Source organism: Eptatretus burgeri, chromosome 6 (assembly GCF_056783735.1).
Source record: "Eptatretus burgeri isolate ZD-2024b chromosome 6, Ebu_testis_v1, whole genome shotgun sequence".
NCBI lineage: Eukaryota > Metazoa > Chordata > Myxini > Myxiniformes > Myxinidae > Eptatretus > Eptatretus burgeri.
Window position 1 is genome coordinate 19071944 of NC_140966.1, and position 18577 is coordinate 19090520.

The window sequence follows — 18577 nt, forward strand, 5'->3', positions numbered from 1 at the left end:
AGACAGCTTGGCATAGACACAACTCGACGCTTATGTTACATAAGGGAGAATAACATCCGCACACACTTTCTGATTGACACTAGTACTGAGGTAAGAGTTCTACCCTGAGAAGATAAGTGCAAGTGTTCACCTGGGTCAGTCAACTTGTGAGCTGTTAACAATCTCCCATCACAACATATGCTGAGAAGTCGCTTACTCCCAAACTCGGATGAGTTTTTCGCTGGATTTACATTGTCGCAAAGTCACCCACACCCATTATCAGGGCTGATTTCCTCAGGCAGTTTTGTTTGCTGGTGGATGTAAAATACCACCAGCTAATTGACTCCACCACCAGCCTAGCTGTCAAAGGGATCACCTCCCATAATCCCTCCATTGGCCTGATGTTTGTAAGCCAGGGGGTACTACCAATTTGGACACCCTCCTTCAAGAGTTCAAGGAAATCATGTGTCCTATTTTCACTGAGACTGCAGTAAAGCACTCAGTATCTCATCATGTTGAAACCCATGGACCTCCTATGGCTGCTTTTCCTAGTCGCCATGCTCATGATCGCTTCAACATTGCAAAAGCAGAGTTCGACCATATGCTTGCGCTTGGAATAGTTTGCTCATCCAGCAGCAACTGGTCTTCCACTTCCACTGGCCACCCAAAGGAGGCACCGAATAACTGGAGATCATGTCGTGATTAACAATGCTCTCAACCGCTGCACCATCCACAGTTGTTATCCCATACCACATCTGTAGGATATAACTTCAGCTCTACATTGGAAGTATTTGCAAAGCTTGATTTTAGTGTGAGTGCACCATTAGATACATGTTGACATGGCAGACGTCTCCAAAAATGCCATCACCAGATGTTTCAGTCAATTCAAGTTTGTGCGTCTGCCTTTTGGACCACAAAATGTGGCACAAAGGTTTTAAAGATTCATTTATGAGGGGGACTTGTGGTCTGCCTTTCTTCTATGCCTGCATCGACGATCTTCTCATTGTTAGTGAGTCTCAAGAAGAGCATGAAGAACATCTCTGACTCCTGTTCGCTCACCTTTGAATATGGCATCATCATCAACCCAGTCAAGTACTGGTTTAGAATTGAATCGCTCACATTATGGGGTCACATCATCAATGAGCATGGTATCCACTCACTCGACAATAAAGTTGAAGTCATCCAAGACTTCCCAACACCCGACTCACAATGCAAATTTTGATAATTTATTGGCCTGATCAATTCGTACAGACATTTCATCCCATGATGTGCCAACATCATCCAGCGTTTGACCTCCTTCAGAACAAGGAAAAGAATCATGCTATCGCCCTTAGTGAGAAAGAGCTCACTACTTTCAAGGAGGTGACATCTGTGTTCGCTCAATCAACACTTCTTGTGCATGCAAAAGCAGATGTACAAATTTGTCTACCAAGAGATGCGTTTCTTGTAGGAGTTGGAGTTTTTATTACAGCAACACGTATATGGAGACTGGCAACCAATCTCCCTCTTCCCAAAGCATCTTCAACCTGCTGAGACTTGCTACTGCGCTTTTAGATGTGAACTATTAGCCATCAATGTAAAGTTATTGTGAATATCCTGCACTTTGGCAGCAGCACAGTATAATATGGCGACTTGCATTTTGGCAGGCTTTCTGGCAAGTTTTGTGGCGGTGTGATACGTCTGGAAGAGCTGCTCCCAACACCTCCAGTTTTCCATCATATTACCCAGAGAGGAGGAGACAGACAGCAGTAGTTTAAATATATAATTTTCCTACATTTTGGACCATATTTTGAGCTGTTGCTTTAAAACTTCTAACACATTGTGATCGACGAGCAACAAGACACCATGTTCCGGGACCAAATCTCTTTTTTTTCGATCTTGTGAGAATAGTGAGATCACAACAGCAAGATGACAGACCCCATATTCCTTGTGCACATTTTGACATACAGTATCAACACAAACATAACTAGAGGGGGAGCACTCGGGAGAGTGCAAAACCTCCACCGCCAATACTGCTGGGTCACTCAAGTGAACCTTATATCTTATTCATTAAATATGATGTCAACAGTGCTGACAGAGTTATAGTTCTTTTCTCCAACATTTTTTTTTGGGGGGTGGGGGGGGGTTGAAATCACTTAAAACGTAAAAATGCAAAAAAAAAAATCGAAATTTTGTTGAAAAAAAAGTTGCAAAAATTTTTTCTCTAACAATTTTTTTTTGGGGGGTGGGGGGGGGTTGGAAATCACTTAAAATATGTAGAAATGCAAAAAAATTTTTTTTTCTCTAAATTTTTTTGGGGGGGTTGGAAATCACTTAAAACATGTAGAAATGCAAAAAAAAATTCTCGAACAATTTTTTTTTGGGGGGGGGGTTGGAAATCACTTAAAACATGTAGAAATGCAAAAAAAAATTTTTTTTTTTCTCTAACAATTTTTTTTTTTGGGGGGGGAAACCAAGTCCAAAATCTAATGGCATGATCCTTGGACCATACCTAACCCCCCCCACCAAGTTTCGTCGAAATCCGTCGAGGAGTTTTTCTGTAATACTGTTCACAAACAAACAAACAAACAAACAAACAAACAAACAGAAAGGGGTGAAAACAGTAACTAAACCTCCGATCTTTGATGGCGGAGGTTAATAATCATCCAATGCTGGGATTAGTCTCCATGCACAGACACTGCGTTGATCACAGTAATGTCCATCTGTGCATCTTCTTTACACAAACATCCCAAATGTTGACTGGGCCTCCTTGCAAGCACCCAACTTTTATTTTTCATCTCCAAAAACGAGGCTCATGGAAGAGCAATCCGCTTGGGATAATTCTATTCCACACCTCCAAACCTTTCAAGACAAACTTCACAGCACCCAGGCATTAACCAGTTCAGCTTTCTACACATGTTTCTATCCTTTACTCACCCATAAAATGTTCTCTAGATCATCATCCAACTCTCTCCATTGTGTAGACGAAGACTGTGGCAAACGAATTGCGACCTTCTGCTGCTCTGTCTTTCAAATTGGAAATTTGGGGTTTTGTTGATAACTTCTTATCTCCTCTGTCTTATTATCTACCTGAGTAGTGCAATGCTGTTAAACAGCCAGTCAGTTTTCAGCTATTCAAATGATGAATACAAACACCTCTAATTCCCTTAAAACATCATCGACATTTTCCGTAACACGCAACTGCACCACCTGGATGTTTAATATATTTTGTGGATAAACAAAGACCATCCTTTAAAACATCAATAGACTTCCTACCTCATCATTCACATTTTCCACAAGGTGCCTACCCAAGGAAGGAAGATGCTTGCTGTGGGCTTGTAGCCTATTTCCCTAGGGACATACCTACCGAGGGACATGCCCCTCCTAGTGACTCCATTGGGCCCTTGTGTCACTAGTAGGCTACCTCAAGATGACATAATTGGTATCTCCCTTAGGCCGGTGGTGATTTGCAGGCCAAAGCAACCAGATGAACTTTCCTGACCACAGTCTATCGTGGTAGTCACTGCTATTTTCAGTCATTACTTAGCCTCTGCCAAGTATAAAACATACAGTACAAGACAAACAGCATGAGCTGCACCCTGAGCAATTTATGTCTTCAGATAGAAATGGACTTCATTGCAGTTTTGGATCCAATTCCACTGCTGCTTAGTCTTCCAGGGCCAGGAGGTCAGAAAACAACTGTCCTGCCACCCCCAGGTCACCAGTTACACGAAATAAAAAACGAACCTGCTCGATCACTATTGTGGATCGGGGTGAGAGGGCGGAGGGTGAGGAAGGTGTGAATAGAGGATGTAGACACCAGCACAGACATTGGGTGGACGGAAAGGAAAGATGTCAGAAAATTTTGCCATTTTATGTACATAATCAACAGATGTGCAGTCGATTTAAAAAAAAAAAAACAAATCAAATTTGTCAAATGTTTTACCTTTCATTGAAACAAAGATTCATTTACCTCCCTTAGCCAAATGCATGTTTGATCGAGAAACATTACAACTTTGTAAGAGTTATCTGAGCAGTGTATCTATATTTGGCACCTATTTTGCATTAGTTGAAAGCACGCGTATTTGTTTGTCGCATGCTGTGCTGGCACAGGATCAAAGTCAAGTTCTAGTCTTGTTTACAGTTCTAAGGCTCACGGAGATTTTACATGGATCACGTGCAGGACAAATACATAAGCATAAATCAGTGGACTTTTGCATGAATTATGACATTTGTAAACAATGACTAAACACAAGTCTGTTGTTGGCTTAGTGGTTAGCACGGCTGGCTTGGGATCTTAGGGTCCTGAGTTTGAGCCCTGTTGGCCACCGAATTAACACCAGACGGGGTTGACTCAGCCTGTCATCCTTCTTCCGAGGTCAGCAAAATGAGTACCGGTGTACTGGTATAGGAGCACAGCATCAGTGGCACAGCCGCACCCCAACAAAATGGTAGCTACCCAGCAGCCAAGCTGTCATATGCATGAATAAGACTAATAAACATATTGCATATGAAATTTGAACTTAGGTTCCTCACATTATGAGCCAGGGGTTCAGATACATAATATACCAACTGGTCTTCCAAACTCTTCACCATGCTATCCTTTGCAAATCCTCTTGATCATTACACATTGATGCTCTCACATGGTTGTTTGTGGTGCAACCCATGGGAATTACTTTGTATATGTCTATCCATCACTCTTATTTCAGTCTCTGTCTCACTCTCCTCTCCTCCCTATTTGCCCTGCTTTTGCTGTTATTTGTGGTAAACACAAGCACAAGTTGCGATAAGGTGAATATCTGAGGAAGTGGGAAGAACTAAGTGGCATATGTAAGAAATTAACTCTCTGCTATATCTTTGTGTTTTCAGAATATGTGATCTGGTTTCAACAAAGCAAAAACAAAAACGTGGTTGGCAGTCATTTTTCATCCTGAAATCTTGAGTTTGCCCATGGGGTGTTGTGGTCAATCATCATTATTCCATATTTTAGTTGAAAATTTTTATAAACATGCAAAAGCAAGAGTTGTATAATGCATTTTTAACATTGCCTTGGACAATATGGAACTTCTCTTCTGCATGCTTGCATTTATTTTTGGGATGGACTTAAACCTACTTGTGGAACTGCAACTTTCTCCGTTCTCAGAGACATTTGTCATTCCAAGGAAAAACGCCTGTTTAATCTCTTTTCAGTAATAATAAAAGTGTGGGGGCAACTACTTCGGCTCACGATCGGACCCTACAGTATCAAACCCGTGCCCTTTTTAGTTTGTGCAAGCATCTGTTCAAACTACAAGTCAATATGCTTCCTGTAGAAAACAGCACCGCCCATCAAGGTTTCTGCTCCTCCAAGAGCTTTGAACCACATGTAAAAATAAAACGAACAATCATCAAGATTAAAACATCATGTCTATATGATAAAAACCCATCTTTCATTCTTTTTTTCCTCGATTTCAACTCAAACGAATCAAACTCAAGTTCACAAGACTTGGAATGAAAGGCTAAAAGCTTGAACTATAGAGACCTTGGTACGACTCGTAGATCAATGGTATTGAAAGATGCCATTGCCTTTGAGAATGTCAGCGATTCTTCTGCAACACCTATGTCGAGGTAAGTGCTGCCCTCTTGCGTGCGTGTGAATTGCTACATCCCCAGGTCCCCTTTCTTCAAGTCCTCTTTTTTTTCTTCAAGTTAAATCAAACATAAAGGTGAGTTTCACAGCCCTAGGTGAGGGACATTGGTGTTTCAAAGAACCGTCAGTTCCTTCTACTTGGCTCTTTTAAACCTTGTACATGGAGTTTAACTGCTCTTCTGACATCTCTTCCATATCCTGTTTCTTTTTCTGCTCAGTATTTTTTTTTAAATTGTATTTCTTTAGTTGCCGATATATTACCTCATTATGATTTTTTTATTTAATGGTGGTCGTGGATTTAGTCGAGCCAACTATATGTACACGTCATTCACTGGTGTCTTCATGGTTCTTCCTGATGATCCTGATATTTTATCCTCAAAATACACTTCTGTGAAAAAGGTGTATTAAAAAAAAGTTAAATCCACAGCATTGTAGATGTTGAACTTGGTTTTCACCAGAAAACCATCTTACTTCACACAGGTCAAGCGGAAAATAATTCTAATAATGACTTAAATACCTACATAGGAAAACAACTTTTTTACATTCTACATATGTTGTTTGTTTTATCTTTGCTTTTCCACCTGTTTATAGCAAGCTGTTTGCCTTATTCTGCTCAGAGCCTTCCCAATGCTTCCAGGATTGACACACCACATGCTTAATCAACTTTGCATCAATGGTTCAGGTCTGACAGGATGGCCTAGAGGTATGCACACTCACCTCTCGGCTGTCTAACCTGTGTTCAACTCATCAATGTGTGTGCCGTCCTTTGAATGGACATTAAACGGGTATCCCTTCTGCCAACATTCGTTGGTGGACTTTAAAATCCCACAGTGTCCTTCACGAAGAGTCGGTGAGCTATCACCGGCACCATGAACAAATTCCAAATTCTTGCCATAACCAGCAGAGGGCACTGCATCAGTGGCACAGCCACGTCCTCAGCCAATGTTGCATCCCTGCAGCCATGTGCTGCGTACGAACGAAGAAGATTTATGATTCGCGGTAATGCCAAACAATTTGGCCAACTAAGGCCTATAACATTAATTTTCTTTCTCAAAACGATTCACAACAGGAACAATTTCATTAAAAGTAAAGAGAGTAAAATGATACTATTACAATATAACAATATATCAGGAGTTTTTTTTTAAACAAACCCAGTCACATTAAAAAAATACAGGAGTGTTGTGGGGATAAACACATCATATTCAGACAAAGAGAGAATGGTTGCAGGCATAACCAATAAAGAAAATTTTGTTTCCTGAGCTTTATTGGTAGACAAAGACTTGTTGCCTGTCCATACTGCTCAATTTGGAAACCCATCAGATATAAAATAATAATGTTTCCACAGGCAAATGAAGTCATCAAAAGGAGCTCAAAGGAAAACATGGAGGGAATGTGTAGACTTGTATTGATCACCGTGACAGCAAGCATGGCACGATTGAGTGCACCCACCTACAAACCGGTGAGCACTGCACAATTTACAAGTGGAAGCGATCACACTGATCATGGAACAGTTGCATAAATTATTACATGGACAAATATATGATCACAAAACAAACAAAAGATGGGATTCGGTTTGTGTAGAATCGTTACTATCACTGTGTTTGTATGTTTGGGAACATATTTGGACCACTGGGCTACTTCGGCTGCACATTTAGATTTGGAATGTTCAAATGATGAAGCAGCTTGCCCCAGGGGCCGGTGGTTCGAAGGGCCGGCATGCTCTTATCTGGAACTTTGCCTTGTGGTTCTTGTTACAAATTGTCACACAGCTGTTTGCAGTCACCAGGGCCAAAAACATCCGGAGGAGATGCATCTTCCACACGTCCACTCCCTTTCGATCCCACCGCTGACCCACACCCAGAGTCCATAAATTACAGCTCACAGATTGCCAGATCCCATCAATTTACCACCCGCGCAGTGTATGAACCTGACTAACTTATTGCTACTTTAATAATGCTCTAGAAATTAGGAGGTTAAAAAAAATAGGTATTCTAATTACTCGCTGACATTTACATTGGAATATAGGTGCAGAGCTGCAAAGAAAAGAAAAATTGAACATGTGTCTGCACAATGGACAAGAAAAACTTGTTGGGAAAAGGCAATGTTGGCATATCACAAATAAATTGAAGTTTGAACTATGTTAGCTACTTTATCAGGCCAGAGAATGAATGTATTTTTAACTGTGTAATAAAGATAAAAAGAGATGCAAGGACTTCGTGAAAATAGTACCACTCACACAGGTACTAAAAGTGCAAGTGTACCCCCTGCAGTCTAAGACCATGAACTGCATGGAAAAGAAGTGGAAGATAAACTTCTCAAACATTACAAAGTCTTTACATCTTTACTGCCACATTAAAACATATGGACCTCAACTGAACTTAAAACTGTTGTATTACGTTAATTTTTAATCACGCAGCAGAGTTTGCAATAAAAAAGAAAAAAAAGTCATTAAATTTCTAGCCTGATGAACAAAAACCCTATAAATGTGCAGGCCTCAAATAAAGGTTCAGGACCAAACAACAGCAAAGGATGTGTCATATGCTATAAAGTTATACAACAGTCTTTGGCTCAAAAATGGGGATGAAGCATGTATAGTTGAATGTGATCCCCATTTCACCACTTGTTAAGAGCATTATTTGTGGATGTGCAAGCAATCCTTCTTGGTGGCAATGAGTGCAAAGCAGCGAGGGGACGTTCGGGGATCAAATAGTGGAACCAGGACAGCATAGGCTTCAGGTTCCTGGGAATAACATGAACATGGTGCAGAATACGCAGGCTAACACAGATCCCTTTTGCTTTTGACAACTTCACAATTGGCCATTCCAGCACAGGATGGTATCACATTGTCTGTTCATCTGAACCCTACAGTTTCAGGGCAAGCAATCCAGCAAAACGTTAAATGGTGAAACATAACGAGATGCAGACATGACCGTATATGGATAGGGATACAAAAGATTTGCTCTCACATCATAAGGGTAGCGTGACTTTGGCTTAACATTACATTAGGACTTACCTGTTCCTGCAAAAAACAAAGTCTGTCCAATAGAATGAGGCCTTCAATGCAGGGAGCAAGCAACACCTTCAGCTGGAAGAACAACAGTAGTTTCAGCTACAGAACACTTAACATCAGTGGAAAATATCTTTCCCCTCATCCCCTTTTTCTTGAGACCAACACCCTAAGCTTACCATGTTAAAGGCCTCCAATTCCACCATCTTAGGCTGGTATTTGTCCAAGTAGCTCTGAATAACGCCATCTGACAGCTCCACATGAGTTCACGTGAAAAAAAAAATTCAACATTTCATCAATAGTCGATGCGATGATGATATAAACCACCTTCGTTATGAAAACCATCTTACCTGGGATCCATCCAAACTGAGTTTCTCAAGTGACTTTCGAACGTAATCCAAGAATGACGATGACCTCGCATATGTTTTTCCAACGTGCTTGGTGCTAATTGAAATTGAATAAAATACTGCATCGTGAAAAACTTAACTTCAGCAGAGAATACAAATTGACAACTAAAAGGAGGAGAACTAAAATATTGCCATACCTGTCAAGAACCCCAAAGTGCTCTTGAATCATGACTTGCAAGACAGCACGGAAAAACAGGGATTCTGTAGGAGGCTGAAGATAGAAATGGAAGCAAGCAACTATAAAGACTATTTCAAAGCAACATCCGTTAATAAGGTAGAGCCAAGATAATGTTACAAATTACCAAAAAAAAAAAAAAACCCCTCACCACTTTCCCAGTAGCAACTCTCTCAGCAGCCTGAAGCAGAGAGACACAGCAATATGGATATCGACTGAGCAGCATAGAAGACATGCTATTTCTCCAAAAATCACCCCCTCAAATATACATTGAAAATTCCACTTGATTATCCAATAACTCAGCACGTCATGCACAATCATGTTCCAAATAGACAAGGAAGCACCCTTTCCATATGTGCTGAAATGAACTGGTGCCAGAAGGTGGAATGTATATCTTACGAGGCAGGCGCACATCCGCACATTCCTTCCTAGGGCACACCGCCGGGACTTCAGGAACTCGCTCAGTGGGAATCCTTGAACTTCATTCACATCATTTCCTGCAAATCAGATGCAAGGTTTTAATTCCATCATTACAAACTCCCACATTGGGAGAAAGGGGCGCACAAGCTGCCAGACATCATCCAAAACCTCCATCATTGCAGAGATGTCAAAACGCTTTAGCTGCCTAATTGCATTGGGTTCAAAACTTCTACCAAATCACGTAAATTGTTGCTCGAAAGACTGCAGGCAATGGAAATCCTGACGTAGCAATCTTGCTTAGACTTTCATGGCACCAACCATGTGCAAACTGTTTTTGTTGTTACTTTGAAAAATTAGGCATCTTTCTTTCTGGCATAAATTTTTCAGTTAATTGTTATTTGCTTAGATATTCTCAGTTCGAATAATCTATATGTTTAAACTGGCAATAGAATATTAAAAGTTCACAATTCATATCGAAATACATCGAATAGCAAGGTAATTAAAGCACAGATACAAGCCATTTGGCCCATCATTCCTGTGGCATCTCCACATTCCAGCAGGAAATTTACCTGGAGTATGTCTCTCACAATACCTAACTCTTTCATAAGATACTGTAAGATATTTACTTTCTACAATCTAAATTCAGACAGAAGGGCAAACTTTACATCAGCATGCCTTGGAATGCAGCAAACTTTGTTGGTCCTGCACTACAACGGGTTTTTCTTGAAGTCAAACTCCAAATGGGATCAAACACAAGACAGCTCAGTAGGAAGCAGCTTGCAAACTGAACCATTCTTCCTCTAAAAGTACAATGAAATGTTTATGCAGCTCAGTCACATTGTCACAGATTCCTGTGTTACCCACTATGAGGATGAGGCACAAATACCACTTGGCCCCAAACAGTGGAAGGTGTGTGAACAATAGAGAGTACGTGCGTTCTATCAATTCAAACTCCTCTGACAGCAAGTGGTAGCAGCAGCCAGCAGTACAAATGGCACGTAGCTCTGGGCGTTTGGCAAACAGCCGAAGGGAGGTTGCAGCCAGATCTCCACACGTGTGCAGACCGATAAGCACAGAATCCTGGCCATGACCAAAATAATAATAATAATAATGATAATCAGTAAACAGCAAAGGACGGTCAAACAAAAATGCACAACACCAAACATTTGAGTTGGATTGGAAGAGAAAAAGGTACAAGACAAGAAAAATTCATAATGGATGATAAGAAAAATCAGAAGCTGATGGATATGATTACAGCCTAAATGGCACAAACATATTTAGTTAAATATTCACCTCTGCTCGTGAGGGTGGACGGAAATTATGTTTACACCCTTGCCTGTCTGTCTGTGAGCAGGATATCACAAAATCTAATGAATTGATTTGGGCGAAACTTAGTGGACAGGTTAGGTGTGTGGAAAGGACAAATTGATTGGATTTTGGTGAAGATCCGATCTGGATACAAGAATTGTTTTTTTTCTTAAGTGATTCTTCACCATTGAGAGAAGGGGACAAAAACGATGTACTTATAGCTGTTCTTCTTTTCTTTTTCAAAAAGTTGTGCACAGATTATGACAAAACTAGGTGGATGAGTTGGGTCGGTGACAAGAACAAGCCAATCAGATTTTAGTTAAAGGATGGATGCAGATCTGGCTCATCAGTGGGATATAAAATATAAACTGTTCAGCCTGGCAGAAGGTTGCGCTCCACCGAGTGCTGGTCTAGTTTTTTTTAGATGTGTTGGAATAATCAACAACTCTTAACATTTTGGTAGTAATAGTAAAAGGTCATTAAGTAAGATATAACTCCAAATTTAAACATTATCGCTATTTTTCATGTGGTACTCATAAGGTCCTATCAGCATAAGAAAAATGAATATTAAAATTGTTTTTTAATGGACCATTAACAATTACCACCACCAAATTCTTCCAAAACAATTTATGATGTTGACTAGCAATAGTTATGCACACCTAAACAGGCCTTTTTACTCTCATAAATGGAACTTAGCTCTGTACAAAGGAAGCTTTTGTACAACTAAACAGCTCGGTTCAACCTTCAAGAGCAGTGTCAACCACATGCCAATCATTTCACTGGCACAGCTGTGCGGTCGCGTTTCATTTGATGGGCCTGGACTTGGAAATGCTTCCCAATTTCCTGCATAGACTAGGAATGGATGTAAAGCTTGCAAGTCAGCAGGATGGAGAGAAACATTTTGCCAAAAATAGCAAGGAAATGTTGTCCATTACCTCCAGTTCCCCAACAAGTTGGCTGAGTTTAGTTTTAGGAGTGACATGTGATGTGACAGGCAAATGAAAAGACGGTTGGGGTGTTGTCTGTGCCTTGGCCTTGATGCTCGCTTCCCGTCTCTGTCGCTGCTCTTTCCAAGTTAGAGGCTGCTTCCCTGCCTTTGGGACGAATGAAATTTGGGGAAGTTCCTTTAAGAATGGGTCCAAATCGATTTCAGCATGATCCACAAAAGATACATCCAGACAATGTGGTTTTCCATGACAATCAGTACGTTCCTCTGCTATGTGATCCCCTTCTGTCTGTGGTGATAATGAATTTGCTGCAAAAGTTTCTTCCAATGTGGAATCGATCTCAGTCACACACCGGCTCTCATCACATTTCATGCAACCAGCCAGTTTTGGAACCACGTTCCCATCCACCTGCAGAGCAGACTTCCTCTCATAGCTTTTCCAAAACCTTTGCAGCTTGCGATGACGTTCTGCCGCTCCATGGCTGTTTCCGTCTGACGAATCGATGCCGTAGACCTTCAAACCATAGCAGAGAGCGAGGTACGAGCTTAAGTAACCTTTCCCTGATCCCAAATTAAAAACCTGCAGCACAAAAAAAAAAAAAACGTCACTCAATCCCTCATGGGTGAAATAACACAAGAAATTAATGTAGTAGGCACAAATTGGAAAATGGCAGCAAAAAAATAAAAAAGGTGAAAATTAATCTGCTCCCAAACCTCAGGACATTTATTTTATCCCCTCAGCACCTGTCTAACATGGCAGTGGTGTGCAAGAACAGCAATAACTTCTGACATCAGTTCCACCTCATGGGACTTCTTACAGCTCATGAACTCTGCAGGGCTCAGCAATGGAGCTGCACAGACATTGGGAAAGAAACAGTCAACTGCAAAACAAAATTGCTGAAAGGAACCCAACAGGATAGAGGGAGCATTTTTTCTTTAATATCTTGTCAGGCTGAGATACGTTTAGACGGATAATCTGGTGAATCCTATTTTCTCTAGGACCACTTTCATTGCAGACTTCTGTTCCCCATTTATTGGATTGTGCTTGCTGCTTGGAATGCATAATAGCTGGGAAACAATGCAGCAAGGTTGTGATGGGCAAGAGCAGTTCACAATGTTTTTAATCGAATACGACAAAGATAACATTAATAACAAGAAAAATAGCAATCAGACATTGCAGACCCTCGGCAGGACTTGTTTTGTCTAGTCTGTAGTGTGTTGTGTGTTGTTTGTGTAGCATTTGTGTACAGGTGTGTTACATAATTAATGAGACATAATTAGAACTGCCACTTTACAAATGCTGGCAGTGATGAGTGGTTCAGTCATTTCAGAGATCTTTTACAGGCTTAAAAAACAACAATATGGCTGCCAAATCACGTGACCGATGAGATCAGCAAAAAAATATATTTGTGGACCATTTTATCCCAAGATGACCCTCAAAATTTTTTCATACTGATCGGATGTGGCGTTCTACATATGCAATTATGACATCATAATGAAGGCACCTATGACGTCATAAGACAAATCACACTTAATCCCCATGAGGAGTACTTGCTATGTGCCAAGTTTCAATTTTTTTCCTTGGTGTGGTTTCTGAGATTCAGAGGTCCAATTTTTTTTTCCAATACGAGTTCCACACTGTGTGACCTATGATATCATAATTATTATTCAAACATTCCACATGAGTTGTCGCACAAATGGTGAAAATGTCTTAATCTGATAAGCAGTTGCGGAGAAAAACACAAAAGTTCTGTGCGGACAAACAGACAAACGAACGGATGGACCCAAATGCAACACTCCCTCCTTCCGGCGAGGGTAATAATGGTTGTGACAAAATTCAACATTGCTCGATAAAGAATATCATTACTGAATTCCAAGATTAAAATTTACTGAAATCTGATCCATTATTGGAAGTTTCACTTCCGATAGGAAACAGTTAATTTATCCGCAATTCACGTGAAAGCGGCTAGGTGTTGCCTTTGTGGGTCCATGACTGGCGGTGAAACATGCTCGCTGTGCAACGGTCACAGAAATACACGGCTGCGTTACCTGCCGAATGGTGCGTTCTATTTTCACAAGCATGTGAAGTTAAACTTTTTCTAATGATCATATCTAACAATTCGCTGTTGCAAAGCCCGAGTTTGGTTTCCTTTGAAGTGAAATTCTTTACTGTCCTCACTGAACCTCTTCCCTTCCAGGGAAATTCTCTCAACTTCATTCATTTTCACTTTTATAATCAATAATATTTAAAACCAGTGTGCTTGCTGGAAAGATCGAAAAAGCTGCATCTGGCAGTTTTCCTATTATTGTAGATGGGGAATGTTTCATGGGTCTCAAATCAGATTGAGATGGCTAATGAATATATCGTTCTACATGGTATCGTTTTGGTCCAACATCCCCCCTTCCCTTCCCCAACACCCTTCATACTTAACCACACAACACAGCTCTAGTGTTAGCCGCAAACAGGGTTGCACAATTCCCTTCTCAAAGCTCATCACAAAGCTTATTCAGAAAGCACAAGCCTCAGTCCAACACAACAGATTGCAGAACTCTGATTCAGCTGCTGACTCCAAAATCCTATTCAATAATGTAATGTGGAATGGAAGCGACAAGACTCTGCCGCCCTGTGGCCTCCATGTGGAAGCAATCGGAGAATGAGCTTTTCGGGTGAATGGTAACATGTTTAACTACAATTTCTGACTGCCCTGCGTGACGACAGCACCATCCAGTGACTAAATTGGTACACAGCCCCATCAGCTAATATAAATGAAACAAAGACATGTAGAAGATAATAAGACAAGCTTACAGTATTGATTGCCAATAATTATTGATGATAACGATTATGATAAATAAATACATAAATAGCTAAAAAAAAAAAGACCTACTAGAAACCAATTGTCTGTAGTTCATTACATATCAAGCAATTTAAAAACAAAACTTGTTTATATATTGAGAAACCAAAAAGTGATGAACTCTCCGGAGGTTATTGAAAAATACAAGAATAATAATTATCACTTTTTCAGGTTTGCAATCACTTTGATGCACAAAATGATAACATAGGTAATTTTAGAAACGATTGACAACCAATCTATACTATAAGAGAGCCGTGTGTGTGTGTGTGTGTGTGTGTGTGTGTGTGTGTGTGTGTGTGTGTGTGTGTGTGTGTGTGTGTCGCCATTTTCTCAGAGATGGCCAAACAGATCTTTGTCAAACTTTCAGAGGTTCATTTGGGAGTGCCGGGGAGTGTTACAGGCTAAAAAAAAGTTTGATGAATTATTATTTTTTATCGTTCTATAGTGGCTACGTCTTTGTTTTGTAGTTATGTGAAAGGTAATATTACATGATCCTCGACCACATTCCTTTGTGGGTGTAGGAAAATGTTTTAGGCACATGCAAAAAAAAAAATTAATTCTTCAACGTGTCAACAAGAACATAACAGCACAGGGCAATGCTAGGTACCCCTGCTCATCTTGTATAAAAAGGTAACTTTCTTAATCACGTGCTCACACAGGTAAAGGTGGGGAGGGGGCAAGGATGGGAGTGTAGCAATGTGTACGGAGCCCAATGTTTGTAGTGTATGAAAGTTTTATTTGTAGTCTCACACCTCCTCCTCACTTGTAATATTTTCCTGTTTTCACCTGATTATATTCTTTAAATTTCTGAAACTTAGAAGGCCTAACAATGTACTTTAAATGAAAACAAAAAACTCCTCATGCAACAATAACTATATAAATGTTCTCAAAAAAGTGACAAGTGATCAGAAACGTGGCATTTGGAGGGATGGTGCAGAGGTAGTGCACTTGCTGTCTAGTCTAGGTTTGATTCCAAACAGGCTTTGAACTTTCAGAATGGTGCTTCCCAGGCAGGACATTGCATCACACATTGTGCCACCCCTCGGATGGACGTCAATCTGAGTGTCCCATCTGCTTCCATTAGTGGGTAAACGTGAAGGAACCACAGTGTCTTTCACGAAGAGTATGAGTGTTATCACCGGCACCTCAGCCAAATGACAACATTATTGCCTAGACTACAGCTGTTAAGAGAAAGCAAAACCACCCTGTGTAATCATAGCACTAAGGCTGCTTTGGTAGCAATGAACCTGCTTTCAGGCAAAGCACCACAAATATGAGGAAAAAAAAGGAAGAAGAAAGGTCAGTTTGAGATGAAGGGATCTCGAACTTTGTTCACGGTAGGCCTGCTTTCTAATAAAAATGAAAATTATTTAAATCACCGAAACCTGCTTTACTGAATTGTTTAGAAATTTGTGGACTTGACATTAGAATAGGAGTGCTTTTCATTCATACCAAAATAATAATAAAATAAAAAATTCTGAAGTTTAAGGCAGATTGTCATCCAGATTAGAGTTGTAAAATTTTCCCCATCTACTTAGATTGAGAAGTTAAACGTTTCCTGCTTGTTCATCTGCTTGGAAATACCATTACAATAATGTACAAGCTATTAGAAGCAGGGTTAATTTAATCATGTTTATTAGCACACAACTATAAAATGTTTCCTGCATTTTTGTTTCCACATCACTGCATTAAAAAGCAATCTGTACTCGTATTCAACAAAAAAATTGAAATGATTCTTCATTAAGGCCAGCTTCACGATGTAAGTAATTGTAAAGTTTGTGGACCACAATCTTGTTTTACCTTTTCAGCTTTAATAATATGATGTGAGGTCAATGTGCTATTAAACTGTAGAGACAGAGTCCAGACACACTTAATGGTCACCTCCATCCATTTATGCCCGGACTCTTTCCCAGACTATGGAAATTTCTTCCTAAATCTATATGATCAAGCCTTTCCCTCAACTATATTGAACCGCTACTCAATGCCAGAACATTGAAGAAAATTTTAACATGTCATTTGTGTTGCAACTGTTTCCTGGATTCTGAAAGAGATCAATAAAACAAATGAACACTGGAGTTGAGTTTACTCTCAAATGAAACTCTCAATGAGTTTACTAGAAGATGGTGGCTACACCAGCAGTGGTGATGAGCCACATGTAATAACATACAGTGCAGTTCTTGCAAATGGTACAAGATCATCAACAACAAAACATTCATGGCCTACCTAGAATATATGAATATATATATATATATATATATATATATATATATATATATATATGTATATATATATATATATATATATATATATATATATATATATATATATATATATATATGTATATATATATATATATATATATATATATATATATGTATATATATATATATATATATATATATATATATATATATATATATATATATATATATATATATATATATATATATATATATATATATATATATATATATCTCATCACACTCAGCAGTTGAATTAATACCAGGTGGGGTTGACTTTGCCTGTCATCCTTCCGAGATCGGCAAAATGAGTGCCAGCATGCTAGTATCATGTGGCGGAGCGGCGACCCATCCAGTGTTGTACCCATTAGTCAAGGAGACTGCTTAGACGAGTAGAAGCATATTGATGTAACTAAGTTAGGGAATCTAAGCCTGGTGTTGGCTTAGTGGTTAGGGTGGTGGCTTGGGATCCCAGGGTCCTGAGTTCAAGCCCCATTGGCTGCTGAATTAACACCAGGGGGTTGACTCAGCCTGTCATCCATCTGAGGTCGGCGAAGTGAGTACCAGTGTACTGGTCCCGGTGTATGCCCCGGTTAGAATAGGTATACCATATCTCTGTGTGTCGTAAGAGGCGACCAGGGTTGGCGTCAGGAAGGGCATCCGGCCATAAAAAACATTGCCTCAAGAAAAAGCCTAACCTCTGCACAGCAGGGAAAAATGTATATTTGAAAATGAAAAAAAAAATAAAAAAATAATATATATATATATATATATATATATATATATACATATATATATACATACATACATATACATATATATATATATATATATATATATATACATACATATATATACATATATATATATATATATATATACATACATATATTTATACACACATATATATATACATATATGTGTGTATATATATATATATATATATATATATATATATATATATATATATATATATATATATATATATATATATATATTGTTGTGGTTGAGGAATTTCGCAAACCACCATTCAGGTCCCGTAGGTGAGATATCTCTGTAAGTATATGTGTAGTTAGCCCAAACCCGTTGTTTCGAGGGAATAAATGTGATTCATTCGGGCTGCGACCCTTCAAGATAGCCGTTTTTCTGTTCTATCTTTATTTTGAACGAACCACGTCTCAACCGCCATCACACAACAACCACCAACCGCAACGCCGCTTCACAACAACAACAACGCCAACAGCCACGACCTTTATCGTCACAACTCGCTCTCGCAATCATCGCATCACCGCCATTCCAAACGTCACCGTGGCCAGGGACCACCACAATAAACCCTCCACCACCTTCACCTCTCCTCCTTCTGCCGCCATTCCCGCACCGCTTGTGGGCACCGATCCTGGACTCATACAGGGCGCGCGCCGAGCACCGGGTGCAAAAAGCGGCCTTTCCGGGGAAATCGGATCAGGAATGATTCACGCCCACTTCTGTTCCATCCTATCAGCGAGCGCGGGGCGATTTGGCCCCGCTTCCAGGCGCGTCGGAGTAGAATCGATATATGCAAATTCGAGGATCAGGAATGATTCACGCCCACTTTTCCTCCGTCCAATGGGCGAGCATGGCTCCGCCCCCGAGCCG

General features: G+C 40.0%; 1 protein-coding gene across 15 annotated transcripts in view; it reads right to left on the reverse strand.

Annotated features, from left to right (window-relative positions):
- Positions 1–18577, reverse strand: part of METTL25 (methyltransferase like 25) — a 115405-nt gene that overhangs the window by 57994 nt on the left and 38834 nt on the right. For 13 of the 15 annotated variants that reach the window (XR_015058983.1, XR_015058989.1, XR_015058991.1 and 10 more), the window contains 9 exons: positions 12595–12701; positions 11840–12430; positions 10532–10676; positions 9576–9673; positions 9328–9357; positions 9139–9212; positions 8945–9038; positions 8774–8848; positions 8601–8672 (listed from right to left, as the gene is read on the reverse strand). Coding sequence is in view for 8 of the 15 variants with exons in the window: in XM_085884191.1 (XP_085740317.1) it covers positions 8601–8672; positions 8774–8848; positions 8945–9038; positions 9139–9212; positions 9328–9357; positions 9576–9673; positions 10532–10676; positions 11840–12430; positions 12595–12701 (1286 nt within the window). In the remaining 7 variants the exon portion in view is untranslated. Of the gene's footprint in view, positions 1–6971; positions 8328–8600; positions 8673–8773; positions 8849–8944; positions 9039–9138; positions 9213–9327; positions 9358–9575; positions 9674–10531; positions 10677–11839; positions 12431–12594; positions 12702–18577 lie in introns of those variants that run through there. The other 2 variants (XM_085884196.1, XR_015058990.1) reach the window with 2 other exon arrangements.